This window comes from Pteropus vampyrus, unplaced genomic scaffold, assembly GCF_000151845.1.
Source record: "Pteropus vampyrus isolate Shadow unplaced genomic scaffold, Pvam_2.0 Scaffold674, whole genome shotgun sequence".
Classification (NCBI taxonomy): Eukaryota; Metazoa; Chordata; class Mammalia; order Chiroptera; family Pteropodidae; genus Pteropus; species Pteropus vampyrus.
Genome location: NW_011889455.1, coordinates 21,933 through 39,529, shown reverse-complemented (window position 1 = coordinate 39,529; position 17,597 = coordinate 21,933). Strand labels below are relative to the sequence as shown.

Genomic DNA, 17,597 nt, shown 5'->3' with positions numbered 1-17,597 from the left:
AAATACAAAAACAAAAGCAAGCCAATAATCAACAGGATGAAAGATTCCAGGGTTTTCTTAATGAAGACACTGACGTCAGATTTTCTAAGACAGCTCCAAACTTAACCAGCAATACTACTATCAGCCATAATTGTGATATCTTATACATAGGGTTTTAAAAAAAATTAAGTTATGATTAAAATTTTTTCCAACACGCAATAACTGCAAAGCCTGGGAACTTTATAATTGTGTGATGAAATATTTATTTAAACATGACATCTGATGTTAACCCATACATAATACCATGAAAATACAATAAATATTTTATAAGCTCACAAATCAATGAAAAATATCAGAATATTGGTTACTTAGAAAGTTTTTCGACAGCATTGACTATTTCTGAGACTGTAGGATTGTGAAATAGGGTTAGATTTTCCTCTATTTAATACTCTTAGTTTTGTGTGCTTGATTGAATTGAAAAAAAAAGACTCTCAGGAATGTTAGCACCTATCATTTACAACAGTATAACACCAACTATTTTAGCTGTGGGGTATACTTTTTGTCCAACTGAAGTCATTTACTTCTGAAGAAAGGGATGGCTGAGTGCCATATTTATTCTAACTCAAGAAAACATAAAGTACTACAACTAAGTTACTGTATTTATTTACTAGAAAGGAGAAAACAAAAAAAAGATGCAGGATAATGTATACCTACAAATTCTTCTCCTCTGCTTGCTTTAAAATTTTTTAAGTAAACTATTTCCCAGAGTCTAAAGGAACATAAAGCCTTGCTTTCCTAATTCACACCTTGTCAGCAACCTTGCACTGTAGTGTGTGGACTGCTGCTTTGTTCAAGTGCTGGAAGATTGAGGGACAAGGCTCACCTTGATGCTGTTCTCCTGTCAATGTAATTATGTGACCCTGGGCCTAATTCCTTGTTTCCATGACAGGAACCTGGTATTGATTTATACCATCTGCAATTTTATGAAGAGAAATTTACATATATAATAGGATTTATTGTGATTCACTCAACTAACATCTACCAAATGCCGGATACTATATAAAGTATTTTACATCTTATCTCCTTTTACATACTGAGTGTAGGACTAAATCTTGTTTCTCTTAGAATTATTACGATGCCATATATGGGAGCTGAGTCCATAGTAGGAGCTCAGGAAAAAATTTCTCAGATGGAAATACTTAATGCTTTCTTATGGATGATGCAGGCATAGCTCAGTTGCCTAAGGCAATAAACAATGTAGTCAGGCTGTAAGTTACATATGGATAAATCAAACTTTTACGCCTAAATTCCTATACACTAAAAAATGAATATAAGCCACATTAAAAGATCATACAATTCTTTCGTGACCTACACAGTATCTAAGACACTAAAACATTAATAAGAGCAGCAGTGAATGAATATATCCATTGGATAGCTCAAGACAGCACAAACACATATCTAGTCCCTTCAGGGCATTCCTAATGTACTAAAGAAATGAAACACACAGAAAAAAATAAAATCATTAAGGTGTCCTTCAGCTTATCTGTCAGTATGGAATAAACTCTATCCTGTAAGTTTAACTGCCTCTTTAGGTTAACACCATCTTAACAGATTCTGTTTATCAACACTCTTTCTCTGCAAAATTGGTCATACTTCTCTCATCGGCACCTTTGCTCTACAAACTGACACAAAAATACAGATATTTTTCTACATGTGTACTATGTTATGCACACAAACACTATATATATTAATTTGTGTAAATACGGACAAATCTAAAAATATGCATGCAAACTGAGACTTTATTAATAAAATCTTACTAGATAAGTTTAAAAGTTTAAAAATGTTTGCCAGATACAACAGTAACAAAAATTAGGAACACAACAGAAAAACTAAAAATAGAAACCTAGCTAAGTGTAGTACTCAAAACAGAAAGGAGTCTATAAAATTACTGTACAATTAAGGTAGCAAACAATCTAAAGAATTCGTGCTCTATTTTCAAAACCAAAAACACTCCATGAAGAAAAAAATACCAGTTACGAAATCTGGACTCTATTAGAAAGGAGTTCTCTATTTTGCCCTAGGTTTCATTTACAAGCTGATATAATCTGATATAAGATGGAAGAAATGGAAAATATTTTCAAAAAAAATGTGGTTAAAGAATGTGGCAATCAGAAAATTGTTATACTATTGGTGTTAAATCTAAAAATAATCTAGCATATAGCAACAATAATATTGTCAAATGGAAATATTTCCTAGGCCCAGCTGTTCACAAGTCTTAAGCACGCTTTCATCAAATTCTAAGGGGTCAGCAGGCAATGAATGAAAAAGTGTTTATGAGTTCCAATTAGGAAGCACACTAATATCTAAATTGGATTATTTTATTTCACATGAAATTTTAAACCATTGATGATTTTTCCTCATAAAAATAAAGGCAAACTGACCAGGGGTAGGGGGTAGGGGGAAAAATAAAAATAAATAAAAAAATAAAATGTTAAGAAAAAAAAAAGATAGTTAAGGAAAAAAAAAAAAAAAAAAAAGGCAAACTGTAGACTGACCACTACGAAATCCTGGATTGGTGAAATCTAAAGTAATAAGGTTTAAAAATTACCTTTTAAGCTGTGATTTCATGTTCCACAAAAGGCGTATCAAATTATTGCTTTTCAATCACGCACACACACCACCCAATTTATGGCAAAAATAGAAGATGCCTTAAGGACTTGAAGCTTTCAAAGAAAATGCAGCTATGTCTTCTGGGCTCACTATTCTAAAACTAAAATAACTTAAAAAATCATTGCCCAGAATCATCTTAGAAATGTTAAGCTTTTCCTGGAAACTAGCCAATGGTGAACAGATTCAAAACTAAGAATTTAGATCACTGACCTATAAAACTTTGCTTTTCAGGTCCAGCGGTAAATGCTGTTTTAAAGTCTATATTTCAGAATGAAAACGTCAGTAGCATTTATCAGCATACTAGATTAAAAAAGATCTGCGTTACTGAGAATGGCTGGTTCTGCCTTTCTCAGTAAGACCGGCAGAAATGCAGGAGTTTCCCTCTACGGAATTTCTAAATAGTGGTTGCTAATATGACATTCTATCTCGAAGGTCCATATACACCTTCAATTTTCAGATGAAAATTTCAATTTCAGAAAATCTAGTTAGAATTTTAAGGAATTATACCAACTGTGAATTGAAGTCTCAGTCCTCCCATAATTATTAAGTGTTGACATATTTATATCTATCTTTGCCTGCTATCCAATGGGGAAATGAGAAAACTTAACCTTTCACTGGAAGACACAATCTTTCAAAATAAGGTTTACAGACAAAAATTAAAAAGATAACTAATAATGGAAAAGACTGGAAATTACTGCTCGAAGATAATTAAAAGTAACAAAAAAGAATAAAACCATGAAGATAAAAACTAGACACAAAGTGAAGAGACACTACCCTAGATACAACCTAGGCATTACAGCAGTCCAGAGCTTCATCCAAGGTGGTTACTTTTTGTCCAAAGCCGCCTATCACAGCTTAAACTCGGGTAGGATGAATCCTAATTCTTTGTAATGTTTTCTTGTTGAATATATGTCGTATTCTAAAGGATTTAAAAACTGGCCTAATTCTAGAATTACATACATAACAAGACCTCTTAATAATCCAGTTTTCACTAACAGCCTCTTAACTGACCTCCCTACATTTATTCTTATCTCTTCAAACCCACTCCTCACAGGGCAGGGAAGATAAAAACAAACAAAAACATAAATCTAGTCAAGCTCAAACCCTTACATTTCCTACAAAGCCTTGAATAATGTGACCTACTCACCATGCATTCATACCACCCTAGCTGTGCTGGCTTCTTTTCTGATTCTTCCTTCCTACCATGAGACCTTTGCATCTTCTGTATTCTCCCCTACAATGTTCTTACTTTCTTGTCTGTCTGGAATCTCCAATTAATCCTTCAGTTCTTAACTTAACAGTGACTTCTTTGGGAGAGCTTTGCTCTTTATCAATCTTCCACTCCTCTGGCCTCCTATTGCTTGAATGTTTCCTTCATTTTACTTATCATAACTATAGTTAGGTAACCATGGGTTTGATATCTTTTTCCAACTCTGTATTGTAAGACCTATGAAGGTGTGATTGTGTCTGTTATTTACTGCTATTTTCTCAATGCCAAGCATATAGCAGGAAATAAGCCATTAAAGGGAATATAATTTTGCAATGGGCTTTTACACAAAGTAATGAAAATTAGTCTATCTCACAGAATCAGGATTCTATCACAATATATCCTATAACTTTAACAAGTCTTTATGAGAGTTTAAAAAATGAAGAAGCTGTTGAAACAACATTTTTCACAATCGTCCTAAATACGCTAAACCTTCAACTTAGGTTGTTAAGCTTGGGGCATGTAGTGATGTTCTTTGAAAATATTCACAAAATTCAGTGTGGCAGCTAAGTTTCCTAGATAGAAACAAACTGAGGCTCTCTACCAAAGCCAAACACCCTTCAAATGAATGCATCATTATAAGAAATAGTGAATAAAAGGCCACCCAAGAAGTAGTAAGAAATTCAACCAGTGTTCTCTTGAATTTAGCCAGTTCACTCAAATTAAACAAATGCTTGATGGATGGGACAAGAATGTGCAAAAACAAACAAACAACAAACAAACAAACAAACAAAAAACAAACCCCACCTCAGGAGAGATCTTCCCAAATTGGTTATGAGTTTTGAGTTTTAAAAGTCTTACTATACAGAACTTCCAAATTATGATAGATATTTAAACTTTAGAAACTAAGATTCATCTAAAATAATGTCACAGCCATGTGGAATTTGGCATTGAGATATATGTCTACAATATACTGATTCTGTTATCTGAAATCACTGTCAATTCTTAAGAAACTTTAAGGCAGGACGTCAAGTTTCTGTGGCTCAAAAAGATCCATAATTTAAATATCCATCGTAAGAACCATTTTCTTAATATTTTCCAGAAAACTTCACGTCAAGTAACAAAGGGAAAGGGTCAAATATAAAGCAAAACAAATAATTTAACTTATATTAAGACAAGAAACTTATAAGAAGCAAATTAAATGTTTATTTTCTATTCTCTCACCTATCAACCCAAGACTTTCAGGAAGTAAAATTGAAAGGATGAAAATCTATCATCATCTCACTCTTTTTCACCTTACTGTTTTGATGGTAAGAGTGGGGGAAAATGAGTACCTGTGTGTACAGCGGTGAAAGAGGGGAACTAACATTTGTTTTGTGCCTATTACGTTGTGTACCCACAGACACTATACGTGTATTATTGGATTTAGTCCTCCCAACTAACTCATTTACAGATGAGGCTCACAGAGGTGAAATGACTGGCCAGAGGTCACCCGGTTTTAATTCCAGGGCTATCTAGTACTCCTTCTACAACATTACACTGCCTCAGTTTTCCTGGTTCTATCAAAAATATTAATTGTTCATCAGCATAATGTTTCAACCAGTTATTTTCTTTCTAATATTCCATCTAAATGAATTTTCTTTCACACTCTGAGTGATTAGATGTCATACCTTGTTCCATAGCTTAGAAACTAAGGGAAAGCAGATTCTTCCTCACAAAGAACAGCTCTCTCCTCTCACATTCCAAAGGAAACTTTTAATGATACATACAGTATTTATCTCAAACCTATCACAGCTGAGAAGGAAGCCTGTTCTGCCCTCAGTCTTTCCTAGTGCCCATGCCTAGGAGGTTTTTGACAATTTTCTCATTTATACAATTAAAAAAAAAAAACCATAATTTTTTATTTTAAATGGTCAACTTAGATAAATCATTGTTTAATATAAAAATAATTTAAATGAATGTTTTGATATATCCTTGAGAAACTTCTTAAGCATTCTCACCATAGTACCCCTAAGAGCAGAAGGGAACAAATACATGCCAAGTAGCTAAAACACTTAGACAGATTTCATTCGAATCTTGCATTTTATCTTGGAGATTCAGAAAAAGTTTGCATTCTACTCTACTTCATAGCCTTGTAATTTTTCCCCTATTCTAAACATTAACAATGTAAAAATATCACATGCTTATTTTGTAGTATCTCAGATAGCACTCAGGGTACTCCTGGTGGTATGAGATGCTATTCTTTAAGAATGGTAATATGGTCTCTAACACAGTATCATAAAATGGTAAAATGTGGATGATAAAGCTTTAAATTGGTAATACATTTCAATAATTGACAGACTTTTTAAAAGTTATTATTGTGTCCAATATTACAAAAGTGAAACTATCAGTATTTCCTCTATTAAGGAAAGGGAAGTATATGGACTTTATATAAAAAGTTAATACATTTTTAATTTCTGGATTTCTAAAACTGATCTAATTTTATTTGTCAAATTTATAGATATATTATTAACTGTTCGGTCTTTCTACTCTGTTCCAAACTCAGATAACAGGTACTCAAAGAAACATTCCATTTTTGTTTTTAGAAAGCATAAAATGTGGGAGCATTGGTATAAAGTGAAAATTACCTTGTTTCTCTATAACCGAGTATGAGGCCAAAAATCCTCGTCCAGAAACATGGATTCCACTCATGAACAGCACTGTAATTTCATTGCTTTTTGATTCAATTGAATGGTTCATTTGCAACCCGAGACCACAGTATTTGCCTAGGAATGAAAGAAAAGCAGTTATTTGTTGTGACTCTTATGAAGTCAATCATATTTACTATGCAGATAACAGAATCAGAATAATATGCCAAACTGGGTATTAAATAGTATAGAATGATAATTAAGATGTTTACTGATTAAAACCACATTACTCTAGAGGGGAAAAAAAAGCAAAGTAATAACAGCAGTAAAAGCAGTACAAGCATCGCTGACCTTACAAAGATTCACTTGCCTGTGAAATATAAAATAATGAGGAATTTAAAAATATTAAAGTATTTCATACAGGCAGGTGGATCGCAAATAAAATGAGTCAATCAGTAATATTCTTAACATGCTCCCCATAGGGTGCCTCTAGATCCCTGGCCTCAGCGCACCCCTCAAACTTTTTTAGAACTCTCAATTTTCCTTCCAAGGATGTTAGCCTTCTGATCAGTCCCTATAGGTGATCATTTATAGTGGAATTAAAAAAAACTCAATTTAGTCTATAACTTCTTAATCTATTTAGTATTTAATAAATAAATAACAAACATTAAGAGACACACACACTCGTCTCAGGTGCTATGGGTGTTCAACATAACATATATATTTTGCTCATCCTTTCTTTAGGAATACCTACTGTGCAAAAAAGTTTTCTATTTTTAAACATGGACTGTAATTTGATATAGCTAACAATATTTTAAACAGTCAAGCAAAATAACATTATCGAAGAACCCTACAATAGTTATTATCTGAACACATAAGAAAAGATGATTTTATCTTCAGACTTGTTTTTTAATATCAAGTAACTCAGAAATAGCCTGGTAAATATGACGAATATTAAATACTGTATTACTTTTGAACATTATTTAAAAATAATGACCTAATATCAAAAACAGTAATATTTTATGTTATTCCAAATATTATCTGAAATAATATCGAAAGCTACATAATTTGCTAGCAAAGCCAAGTATGTGCAGAGCCAGGGGCCATCACATTAAATCTTAAAAACCAAATGTGAATAAGTAAAGGTAAGAGAAATTATATCAACCAGAATCTTTACATAAGCCAGTTGACTCTAGTAAAAGAGAACAGTTTCATTTGGGCTCATCGGCACAAGCTGTTCTTTGCCATTTAACAACCTACATATGTGTGATTTTATTACAAGGCTGATTAAAGTGCTCTGTACAAATACTAACTTTTCAGATACTTTTAGTACAAACAAAAAAAATCATATTTAAAAAATATCTATCATGCCATACAAAGATGTCTTTACAAAAAATATATTATTGACGTGAAACAATGTTTAAAAAATCTTTAACCCTCTTAATATGGACAGAACCATAAAAATATTTTCTATTAGCATGACAATTTCATCTCTTTAGTTCGTTTATTTGGGTTATCTTGTCCTCCAAAATATGAATAAATTCAATTTGTGTTAGAAATAAAATATTTTTTTAAAACTACTCTTGTTCAGTGAAACTCAAAAGGCAGGGCTAAAGAATGGATAACCTCAATTTAAAAAACAGAAGGAAAAAAAAGTTCAATAACTGATCTTGTAGGTCCTTAAGTGCTCTCAAAATGTACCAAGTAAATACCTGCCTTTACCTGCCATTCCCAGCAAAGATGACTGTCCCTCTCCTCACTTGGGTCTCCTCTGATCATAAATTGTACCCATTATACAAGTAATGCAAGCACTTGGCAAAATACTCTGGGAAAGGAAGGAGAAAAATCATCCCTAATTTGGGTAATATACTAGTTAATTTTTTAATTCCATTTCCCTAGCTTGGCCACTCAAAGGTATTCTTAAATCAACATAAAGCATTTAATTACCAACAATTACAGGTTCTGCTAATGGCGCTTAAAGTCAGCCAAAATCTCTAGTTTCTCATGAATAAATAAGAGGAATTTCAAAAAATAGTATATGAATACACATAGGAAATTACACATGTAAAAGTTCAGTATTTAATTACCATAACACCCATGAAACATTGGTTTATATTCTAAAAGAATCCATGCTCCAGGCAAATAAAAATGTTTAAAAAGCATTAGCTCTTAGGAAACTAGAAAAAGAAATGCAAATTAAATTCAAAGTAAGTAGAAGAAAACCAATAATAATTAGAGCGCTAATCAATGAAGTTGAAAACAGGAACTCAATAGAGAAAATTAATGAAATCAAAAGCTGGTTCTTTGAAAAGGAAATCAATAAGCCCAAAATCAGGAAAAAAAAGGACATAAATCACTAATATCAGAAATGAAAGTGAGGACACATCACTACAGATCCCATGGACATTAAAAGGATAATAATGGAATATCATGAACAACTCTACGTCCACAAATTTGATAACCTAGATGAAATAGACAGCTTCCTTGAAAAACACAATTTGCCAAAACTCAAACAAATAGACAATTGAATAGGCCTGTATCTATTTAAGAAACTGAATCAATAATTAATAATACTTCAAAAGAAAAAGCACCAGGCACAGATGAGTTCATTGGTAAATTCTACCATTTAAGGAAGAAATTACACCAGTTCTCTACAATCCCTTTCAGAGGTTATAAGCACAGGGAATATTTCCTAACTCACCCTATGAGACCAGCATTACCCTAAAATCAAAATCAAAGACATTACAAAAAAAGAAAATGACAGATCAATGTTTCTCATGAAAACAGATGCAAAAACCCTTAATGAAATATTAGCAAACTGAATCCGACTATGTATAAAAACTATATGCCACGATCAATTGTGATTCATCCCATGTATGTAAGGTTGGTTCAATATTTGAAATTCAATTAATGTAATCCATCACATCAACGGGTTAAAAAGAAATATCATATCATCGAATCAATAGATGCAGAAAAAGCATTTGACAAAACCAACATCTAATCATAATAAAAACTCTCAGTAAACTGGGAATAGAAGGGGACCTCCTCAACTTGACAAAGGATACTTAGAAAAAAAACCTACGGCTAACACCATACTTAACCGTGATAAATTCAAAGCTTTCCCAGTAAAATCAGAAATAGGGCAAGAAAGTCCACTCTCACCATTCTTTTCAACATCATACTGGAGATACTAGCTAACATAGTAAGACAAGAGGCAAAAAAAAAAGGCCAACAGATTGAGAAGAAAGAAACAAAACTGTCTTTGATCAGATGACATGATCACCTATGTAGAAAAATCCAAAAGATGGACAAAAAACTTCTGTAAAAATAAGTGATTACAGCAAGGTTAAAGAGTATAAGGTTAATATACAAAAATCAATTGCTTTCCTTTTTATGAACAATGAATAAGTGAAATCTGAAAACTAAAACACGGTATCATTTACATTAACCTTCCCAAAATAAAATACTTAGGTATAAATCTAGCAAAATATGCCTAAAATCTATATGAGGAAAACTACAAAATTCTGAAGAACAAAATCAATGAACTAAATCAACAGAAAGATGTTTCATGTTCATGGACAGGAAGACTAAATATTGTCACGATGTCAGTTCTTCCCAACTTAATTTATATATTCATGTAATCCAAATCAAAACCCCAGCAAGTTATTTTGTGGATACTGACGAACTTAAAAGTTTATATGGAGAGAGTGAAGACCCAGAATAACCAACACAATATTGAAGAACAGAGCTGGATGACTGATACTACCTACCTTCAAGATTTACTGTAAAGCTACAGTAACTAAGACAGTGTGGTATTGGTAAAAGGACTGACAAATAGATCAACTGAAACAGAATAGAGCAGAAATAGATCCACATAACCCATCTTTTACAAGGGAGCAAAAGCGATACAATAGAGCAGAATCTTTTCAACAAATAGTACTGGAACACCTGGACATCCACATGCAAAAAAATTAATCTAAACCCCGACCTTACACCCTTCACAAAAATTAACTCAAAACAAATCAGATTTAAAGGTAAAATGAAAAACTATAAAACTTCTAGAAGAAAACATAGGAAAAAAATCTAGGTGACCTTGGATATGAGTATGACTTTTTAGATACAACACTAAAGGCATGATCCATGAAAGAAAGAATTGATAAGCTGGACTTAATTAAAATTAAAAATTTCTGCTCTGCAAAAGACAATGCTAAGAGAATAAGACAAACTGCAACTAGGAAAAAATATTTGCAAAATACACATCCCATAAAGCACTTTTATCTGAACTATACAAAGTACTCTTAAAACTCAACAAGAAAACAACCCGATTTAAAAATGGGCCAAAGACCTAATGGACACATCGCCAAAGATATACAGATGACAAGCATATGAAAACATACTCTACATATATGTCATCAGTGAAATGCAAATTAGCTATATCACTATATACCTATTAAAACAGCCCAAATCTCGAACACTGACAGACGACTGGCAAAAATGTGGAGCAACAAGAACTCTCGTTCATTGCTGGTGGGAAAGCAAAATGATACAGCCACTTTGCAAAACAGTTTGGGGATTTCTTATAAAACTAAACACTCTTACCATACAATCCAGCAATCACATTCCTGGTTATTTAGTCAAAGGAGCTGAAAACTTATGTCCACGTAAAAACCTGCTCACAAACGTTTATAGCAGCTTTACTGTAACTGCCAAAACTTGGAAGCAACCAAGATGTTGTTTAGTAGGTGAATGGATAAACTGTAGTATATCCAGACAATGGAGTATATTATTCAGTACTAAAAAAAAAAAAATGTTATCAAGCCATGAAAAGATAAGAAAAAATTTTAAATGCATACTGAGTGAAAGAAGGCAATTTGAAAAGGCTATACATTGTTTGATTCCTGGAAAAACAAAACTATGGAGATAGTAAAAACATCAGTGGTTGCCAGGGGTTGGGGGAGAGGGATGAATAAATGGAGCACAACAGACGTTTAGGGCTGTGAAAATAGTCTGTATTATACCACAGTGATGAATACATGTCATATATTTGTTCGAATCCATGAAATGTGCACCACCCCCCCCCCGCCACCCCGGCCCCAAACAAAAACAAAAACAAAAAACTAGCCACGAAGGAAATGCAAAGCAAACCCATAATGAGATTCCACTTTACACTCACTAGGATGGCTAGAATCAAACAGACAGATAACAAGTGTTGGCTAGCAAGTATGTTGAAAAGCTGGAACCTTCCTACACTGCTGGGGGGATTATAAAATGGTGCAACTGCTTTGGAGAACAGTCTGGCAGTTCTTCAAAAGGTTAAACAGAGTTACCATATGACCCAGTAATTCTACTCCTAGGCATATATCCAAGAGAAATGCAAACATATGTCCACACAAAGTTGTACATGATAGCTCACAGCATTATTCATAACAGCTAAAACAAACAACCTAACCAGCATTCTTGGGTTCCTAGGATAAATTGGCATGGAGAGGTGGTAATAAATCTGAAAGAAACAACAATGAGATATTTTGGAAACAAAAAGAATTATGAACTATCACTCCAGGTGGCCTCTAGGAACTAAACGCAGTCCCTGGCCAACAGGTAGCAGAAAAATGGGGACCCTAGCTTTACGACTGCAAGGATATATAAATACTGCCAACAACCAGTAAGCTTGGAAGGGAACCCTCATCCCCAGCTGGTTATCTTGATTTCAGCCAGGCAAGACCTTGAGCAGAGACTCCAGTCATGACATGCCCAGACTTCTGATCTACAGAAGCTGAGATAATAAATTGTGTTGTTTTAAGCTGTTATGATTGTGGTAATGTTATGAAATAACAGAAAACTAATACAACCAGAAATTTACTTTGGTGTAGTAAGAATACACTGCTTTTGGATGATCAAATTTGAGAGTATAGTGCACAAGTTAGAATTTATGGCTCAGGGCCTGAATTAGCAGACAGATGTATTTTACTTGGCCTCTTGACCAGTAAGTTTTGGTTCATGCACTATTTCAAAAGGAATTAGAAGCCAGGACTTTAAAAATCTGGAAACTTCTTATCAATTCTGAATTTCTGACTTCTTTTGGTGGGGGTGGGGAGGGGGGAGAAGGAGACTTGGGCCAGTTTTCCAAATGTTTGTGCCTAAGTAATGTAATAGTTGTTGTCTTTCAAAAAGAAAGTCATACTCCAGTTTGCCACAGCCCCTACCACATTCTAATGCTCCTAATCCTGAAGCTAATCATCATTCATCTATGGCAATGCTGTTATTATACCTAGTCCATGTCAGTTAATTATTTTACCTGTCTAGCCCCTGTTGGCAGTGAGTTTGTATCCACTTGCATAGAGCTTAGAGATTTTAAGGTTATCATGCCTCTTCTGATGTCTATACCAATCATGCTTTTGGTAGATGAAAAGCAGCATATTAAACTCTGGAAGATATTAAATGGAAATATTCTGTGTTCAAAAGAAAGATCCATCTGATTTTGGATAGACTACCAAGTAGAGTTTATTAAATTTTGTCATTAAATTTATGAAACCTGTTTTATGTTTTCAACTAAAGGGAAGATCATTTCACTTTTTGAAAGGTGTGCCATGGAACAATGATTATCTTAGGAACTTGCATGATAGAAAGAAATGATGGAGAGTGGGGAGGTGTCTGCTAGAGCAAAAGCACATCGACCCCGTCCACCACCAAGAAATGAAAATGTAATGAAAAGCTTGCTTAGAAAGCATCGCTCTTAATTTAAAAACTGATTTAGGGAGTTTTTTAATGCCTATGTACAGAAGCACCTCTAATCTCAAAAACAAAACGTGGAATTCTCATAGGAATTTACTTAACAATTTCCTTACTGTTATAAATTTAGCTTCCAGTTTTTCTGCAGAGTGAGTAATACTGCAAAAAACACCATCTTAACACAATTTCTTCTGTCTTCTGAAGTATTTCCTTAGTAGTGATTCTTAGCATACTTCCAGACTAAACAAGTATACCAATACATACTACTATATATGTAAAAGTATCAATTTTACCACACCTGCCCACACCAAACCTATTAAAATTTTATATTTTTTACTGATCCAAAAGACAGGGAGAGAGCATACTTAGTTTAAAAAATTTGCATGTCTTTGATTATAAGTATAGTTGCCTCCTCCAATTCCTCTTCCAGAATGGCAGCTTGGACATAAGAGCACATAGATTTTTATCATTATCCATGACGGTGATCAAAGGGTCTTTATAAAAATTTTGCAATATTCATGTAAATCAAAATATCCATGAAGTAATAGCAATCTTTCCTGTCAAAATTTTCCAAGTGGGCTTTCTTTCTTTCTTGTGAGACTTCTACTTTAACTGAGGGCTTTAAGACTTATCTTTTGGAAAACCATCCAACTTCTAGATAGAATTCTAGAATTCTGTTTCTATTTCTTAATAAAAACTCTTGAAAGGTTGGTGACTAAAGGCCCTGGCTTTTATTAAGTTGACAGCTTCTTTCAGGATAGCTGGCAGTGTTTCTCATGCCAAGTATAGTAATGCAAAAACAATGAGTCATAATAATTTGTAGACTTCAGCAAAACCAGATGTGTTGCCAAGCATCACAGGTGAGACATATATAGCATACCAAGAAATTTTCCTTCAAAGTTTTTCTGAGAAATACACTTTTCACCACTTAGAAGATATCGAAGTCTTTTAATATTTTCTTTAAGGGCTTGTGAATAGGAATTCTTGGATGGAGTGAGCATAATATGGTAGATTAAGTTTCATCTAGTTGAATGTTGATGAGAAATAAGACAGTTGTCAATTCCTCACTGACCTGCCTTGTACTATTAGAGGAAACATTTTGAAGTGATGACATCATTTACAGAGACGAAGTTTCAATATTTCTTTTCTGTTTCAGACTACAAATCAGCTTGCCCATTCCAGGGCAAGAAGATTCACTAAGGTCTTTCGAATTGTATATGGCTTCTGTACTTTGCAATGTAACAGACAACCTCATATGATGCTTCTCCATTAGGGACAAATCCATGGTAAGTTTTAAGTTCTCATTATGCATTCTCATGAAAAACAGCCATAGTAATCATTGTATTTTCATGACCAATGATATGAGATGCCTTTAGCCTTCCTGACTTCATGTTTCCTTTGGCTAGAACTTTATCTCACATACAACTGTGTTTGATTTATCATGCAAGATACCTATAATGATTAAGATTAGATATCACTTCTTTAATTCCTGATGGGAAACTACTCTAAATGCTAAACATTCACAATGATGATCATACTGTGAAACCCCCAACTTCTTTAACTGACATAAAATAATTAATTTTTACAAAGAAACTTAAAAAAAAAAAAAACCACAGGGAGAAACTAAAGAACAAAATATATTTTGTTTTTATTAGGTTCATAGATCCCTGAGGGGTATCAACAGATTTCATGGAGTTTAAGAATAACTTATATGGTAAAAGTTAATGAAAGACCCATTGGGAAGAGACAAAGATGATCAAGATACTTTGATCAAGATGATCAAAGATGATCAAGAATGTAGAACCAGAAAATACTAAAAAAAAACCAAAAACCAAACCAAACCAAAAAACGCCACTGGTAGATGAAAGTGCAGACTTCAGGGAAGGAACTTAAGAATGCAGAAATGCTAACTAAAACAATTTTGGAAAGGAAACACTTTGGTAAAAGAAGTAGATTAAAAGTAACAGAGTGACATATTTTGGAAACTGCATAGTAAAAAGAAAAAAACAAAGCAAGAAGGGGAAATTTAAGATCTTGTAAGACAAAAAAAAAAAAAAGATGAAGGATACACAATTCCATCTCCTACTATAACCTCTTTCCCAAAATAACTCAAAAAAATTAAATGCTGACAGAAAAGGGCTATTTTGAACCTATCATGAATTATAGTTTGTAAACCATTGCAAACCACCACCCCTGCTCACAGAAGTGGAGGCACTAGTTTCGTCACTTAAAAATATATAGTATAAAAGAGAGAACAAAAAATGAGAATCCCAACAATTCAGTTTATGAACACACTCCCTTCCCTAGCCCCCCCCCCCGAAAAAAAACAATGGTAAAACAGAAGGAACTTGGAACAGAACACTTCAAACTTAATTAAATATCCTCAAACAAGCACATGAGAATATGATAAAATAGCTTGAAAAAGAAACTCAAAACTAGAACAAAAATGGACCAAAAAACAGGAAAATTAAGAGACTGTTGATCTCAAAAAAGAAATAGAAAAAAATGACAAAATTATATCAGAAATAAAGATCACATTACAGGGTACACAGAGAATAACAGATTCCAATGAAAACATGATAACGAATGCTGAAAAGAAAACAAAGATTGGATGAAGACATGATAAATATATATAATAGAATATTACTTATCCATAAAAAAAGAATGAAATCTTATCACTTGCAACAATATGGATAGACCTAAAGGGTATTATGCTAAGTGAAATAAGTCAAAGAAAAATATGATTTCACTTATATGTGGAATCTAAAAAATACAATAAATAAACAAAACAGAAACAGACTCATAGATATAAAAAACTGATGGTTGCCAGAGGGGAGGGGAATTGAGGGACTGGGCAAAAAAAGGTGAAGGAATTAAGAAGTAAATTGGCAGTTACAAAATAGTCACTGGGATGTAAAGTATAGCGCAGGGAATATAGTCAATAATATTGTAATAACTGTGTATGGTTCCAGGTGGATACTGAACTTATTAACAAGGGGAATCACTTTGTAAGTTATAGAAATGTCTAACCACTATGTTGTACACCTGAAATTAATATAGTATTACATATCAATTGTAGCTGAAAAAAATTTTAAAAAATCTTCATTTTCTCAATTGCAGTTTCCCCTACCCTGGCTTCAATTTTAAAGCCCATCTCTTTTATCCAGCACTTTGCCTTCTGTTCCTTATAAATATGAGCACATTTATCAAATCTAGTTTTAAAATGAAGACATAAAGCATGGCATGTGAATTAAAAAAAGAAAATATAAAGAGAACAAAAATATAAAAGGATCAGCGAGAATGTAGCTGAAATGAATGTGGTTGAAATGGTAAAGAAGATCCAATTTTCTAATCATTAATGTGTCTAAAAAAGATGTACAAGATAATGGAACAGCAATAATATTAAAACCATATTCCAAGAAAACTTTCTTGAAATAAAAGATCTGAATCTACATATTGAAAGAGCTCATTAGATACCAATGGAAACTAACCCACAATAATCAACTTCCACACATATCCTTGTAAATCACTAAAATTTCAAGGGAAATAAAGAATTATCACAAACTCTATAAAAGACCAAATACCTTTAGGGGCAAGAGAATTCAACTGGTATAAGACTCCTCAAAAAAATAAAAAATAAAAAATAAAAAGCACAGTAATAGTGGAAGAGTATTTTTTTAAAAACAAAAAAAATGTGAATCAAAGACATATATAAATTCAAGCTGTCCCTCAAGTCTCAAGGTCATAAAAAATAAAAATCAGCAATTTTAAATTACGAATTCTTCATTCATAAACCCTTCTTAAGGAATCAATCTATCCAAAGTTGAACTTCATCCACTCAAGTATGACTGAGAGAATTTGAGCAAAGACTGACAGTGAGCATTTGTTATGTTTCATTGTAGATTTAGAAAAGTTAGACATGGGTTGAAGAATAAGATGTTATAAAATGACATTTATATTCTGACAGGTAAAAATGGGGAAAGAAGAGAGAAAAGAAAAGTAGAACAGTTTGCTGAATGTTATATGAACAATAGGCTGGAGTTACATGCAATTGGTAGGAGTTAAAGGACACCATTAAAAATTAACAAAACAGTAAAAGATTGAGACAACAGGAACTACAGACAGTTAAAAAGGTATAAATTGAAAGGTAACACTTAGAACAGAGCTAAAGAAGCTTAAAAAGTAGGTGAAAACAATGTTAAATAAGACAGCAAATATAACATATATGATTATAAAAATAGAAATGAGAAAAATTTCAGTTTTATAAATAAATACAAATGGAATGAACTCAGCTATTTTTTTAAAAAAAGATTTAATATCTGGCTCATAAAATAAGACCCCAAACTACGCTATATATGAGAAACACACCCAAAACAAAATGATTC

General features: G+C 33.0%; 1 protein-coding gene across 1 annotated transcript in view; it reads right to left on the bottom strand.

The window, feature by feature from the left end:
• The window catches only part of DCBLD2 (discoidin, CUB and LCCL domain containing 2), a 70,356-nt gene that overhangs the window by 34,414 nt on the left and 18,345 nt on the right, over nucleotides 1-17,597 (bottom strand). The window contains exon 3 of the mRNA XM_011385222.2: nucleotides 6,484-6,621. Within this exon, the coding sequence (XP_011383524.2) occupies nucleotides 6,484-6,621 (138 nt within the window). The remainder of the gene's footprint in view (nucleotides 1-6,483; nucleotides 6,622-17,597) is intronic.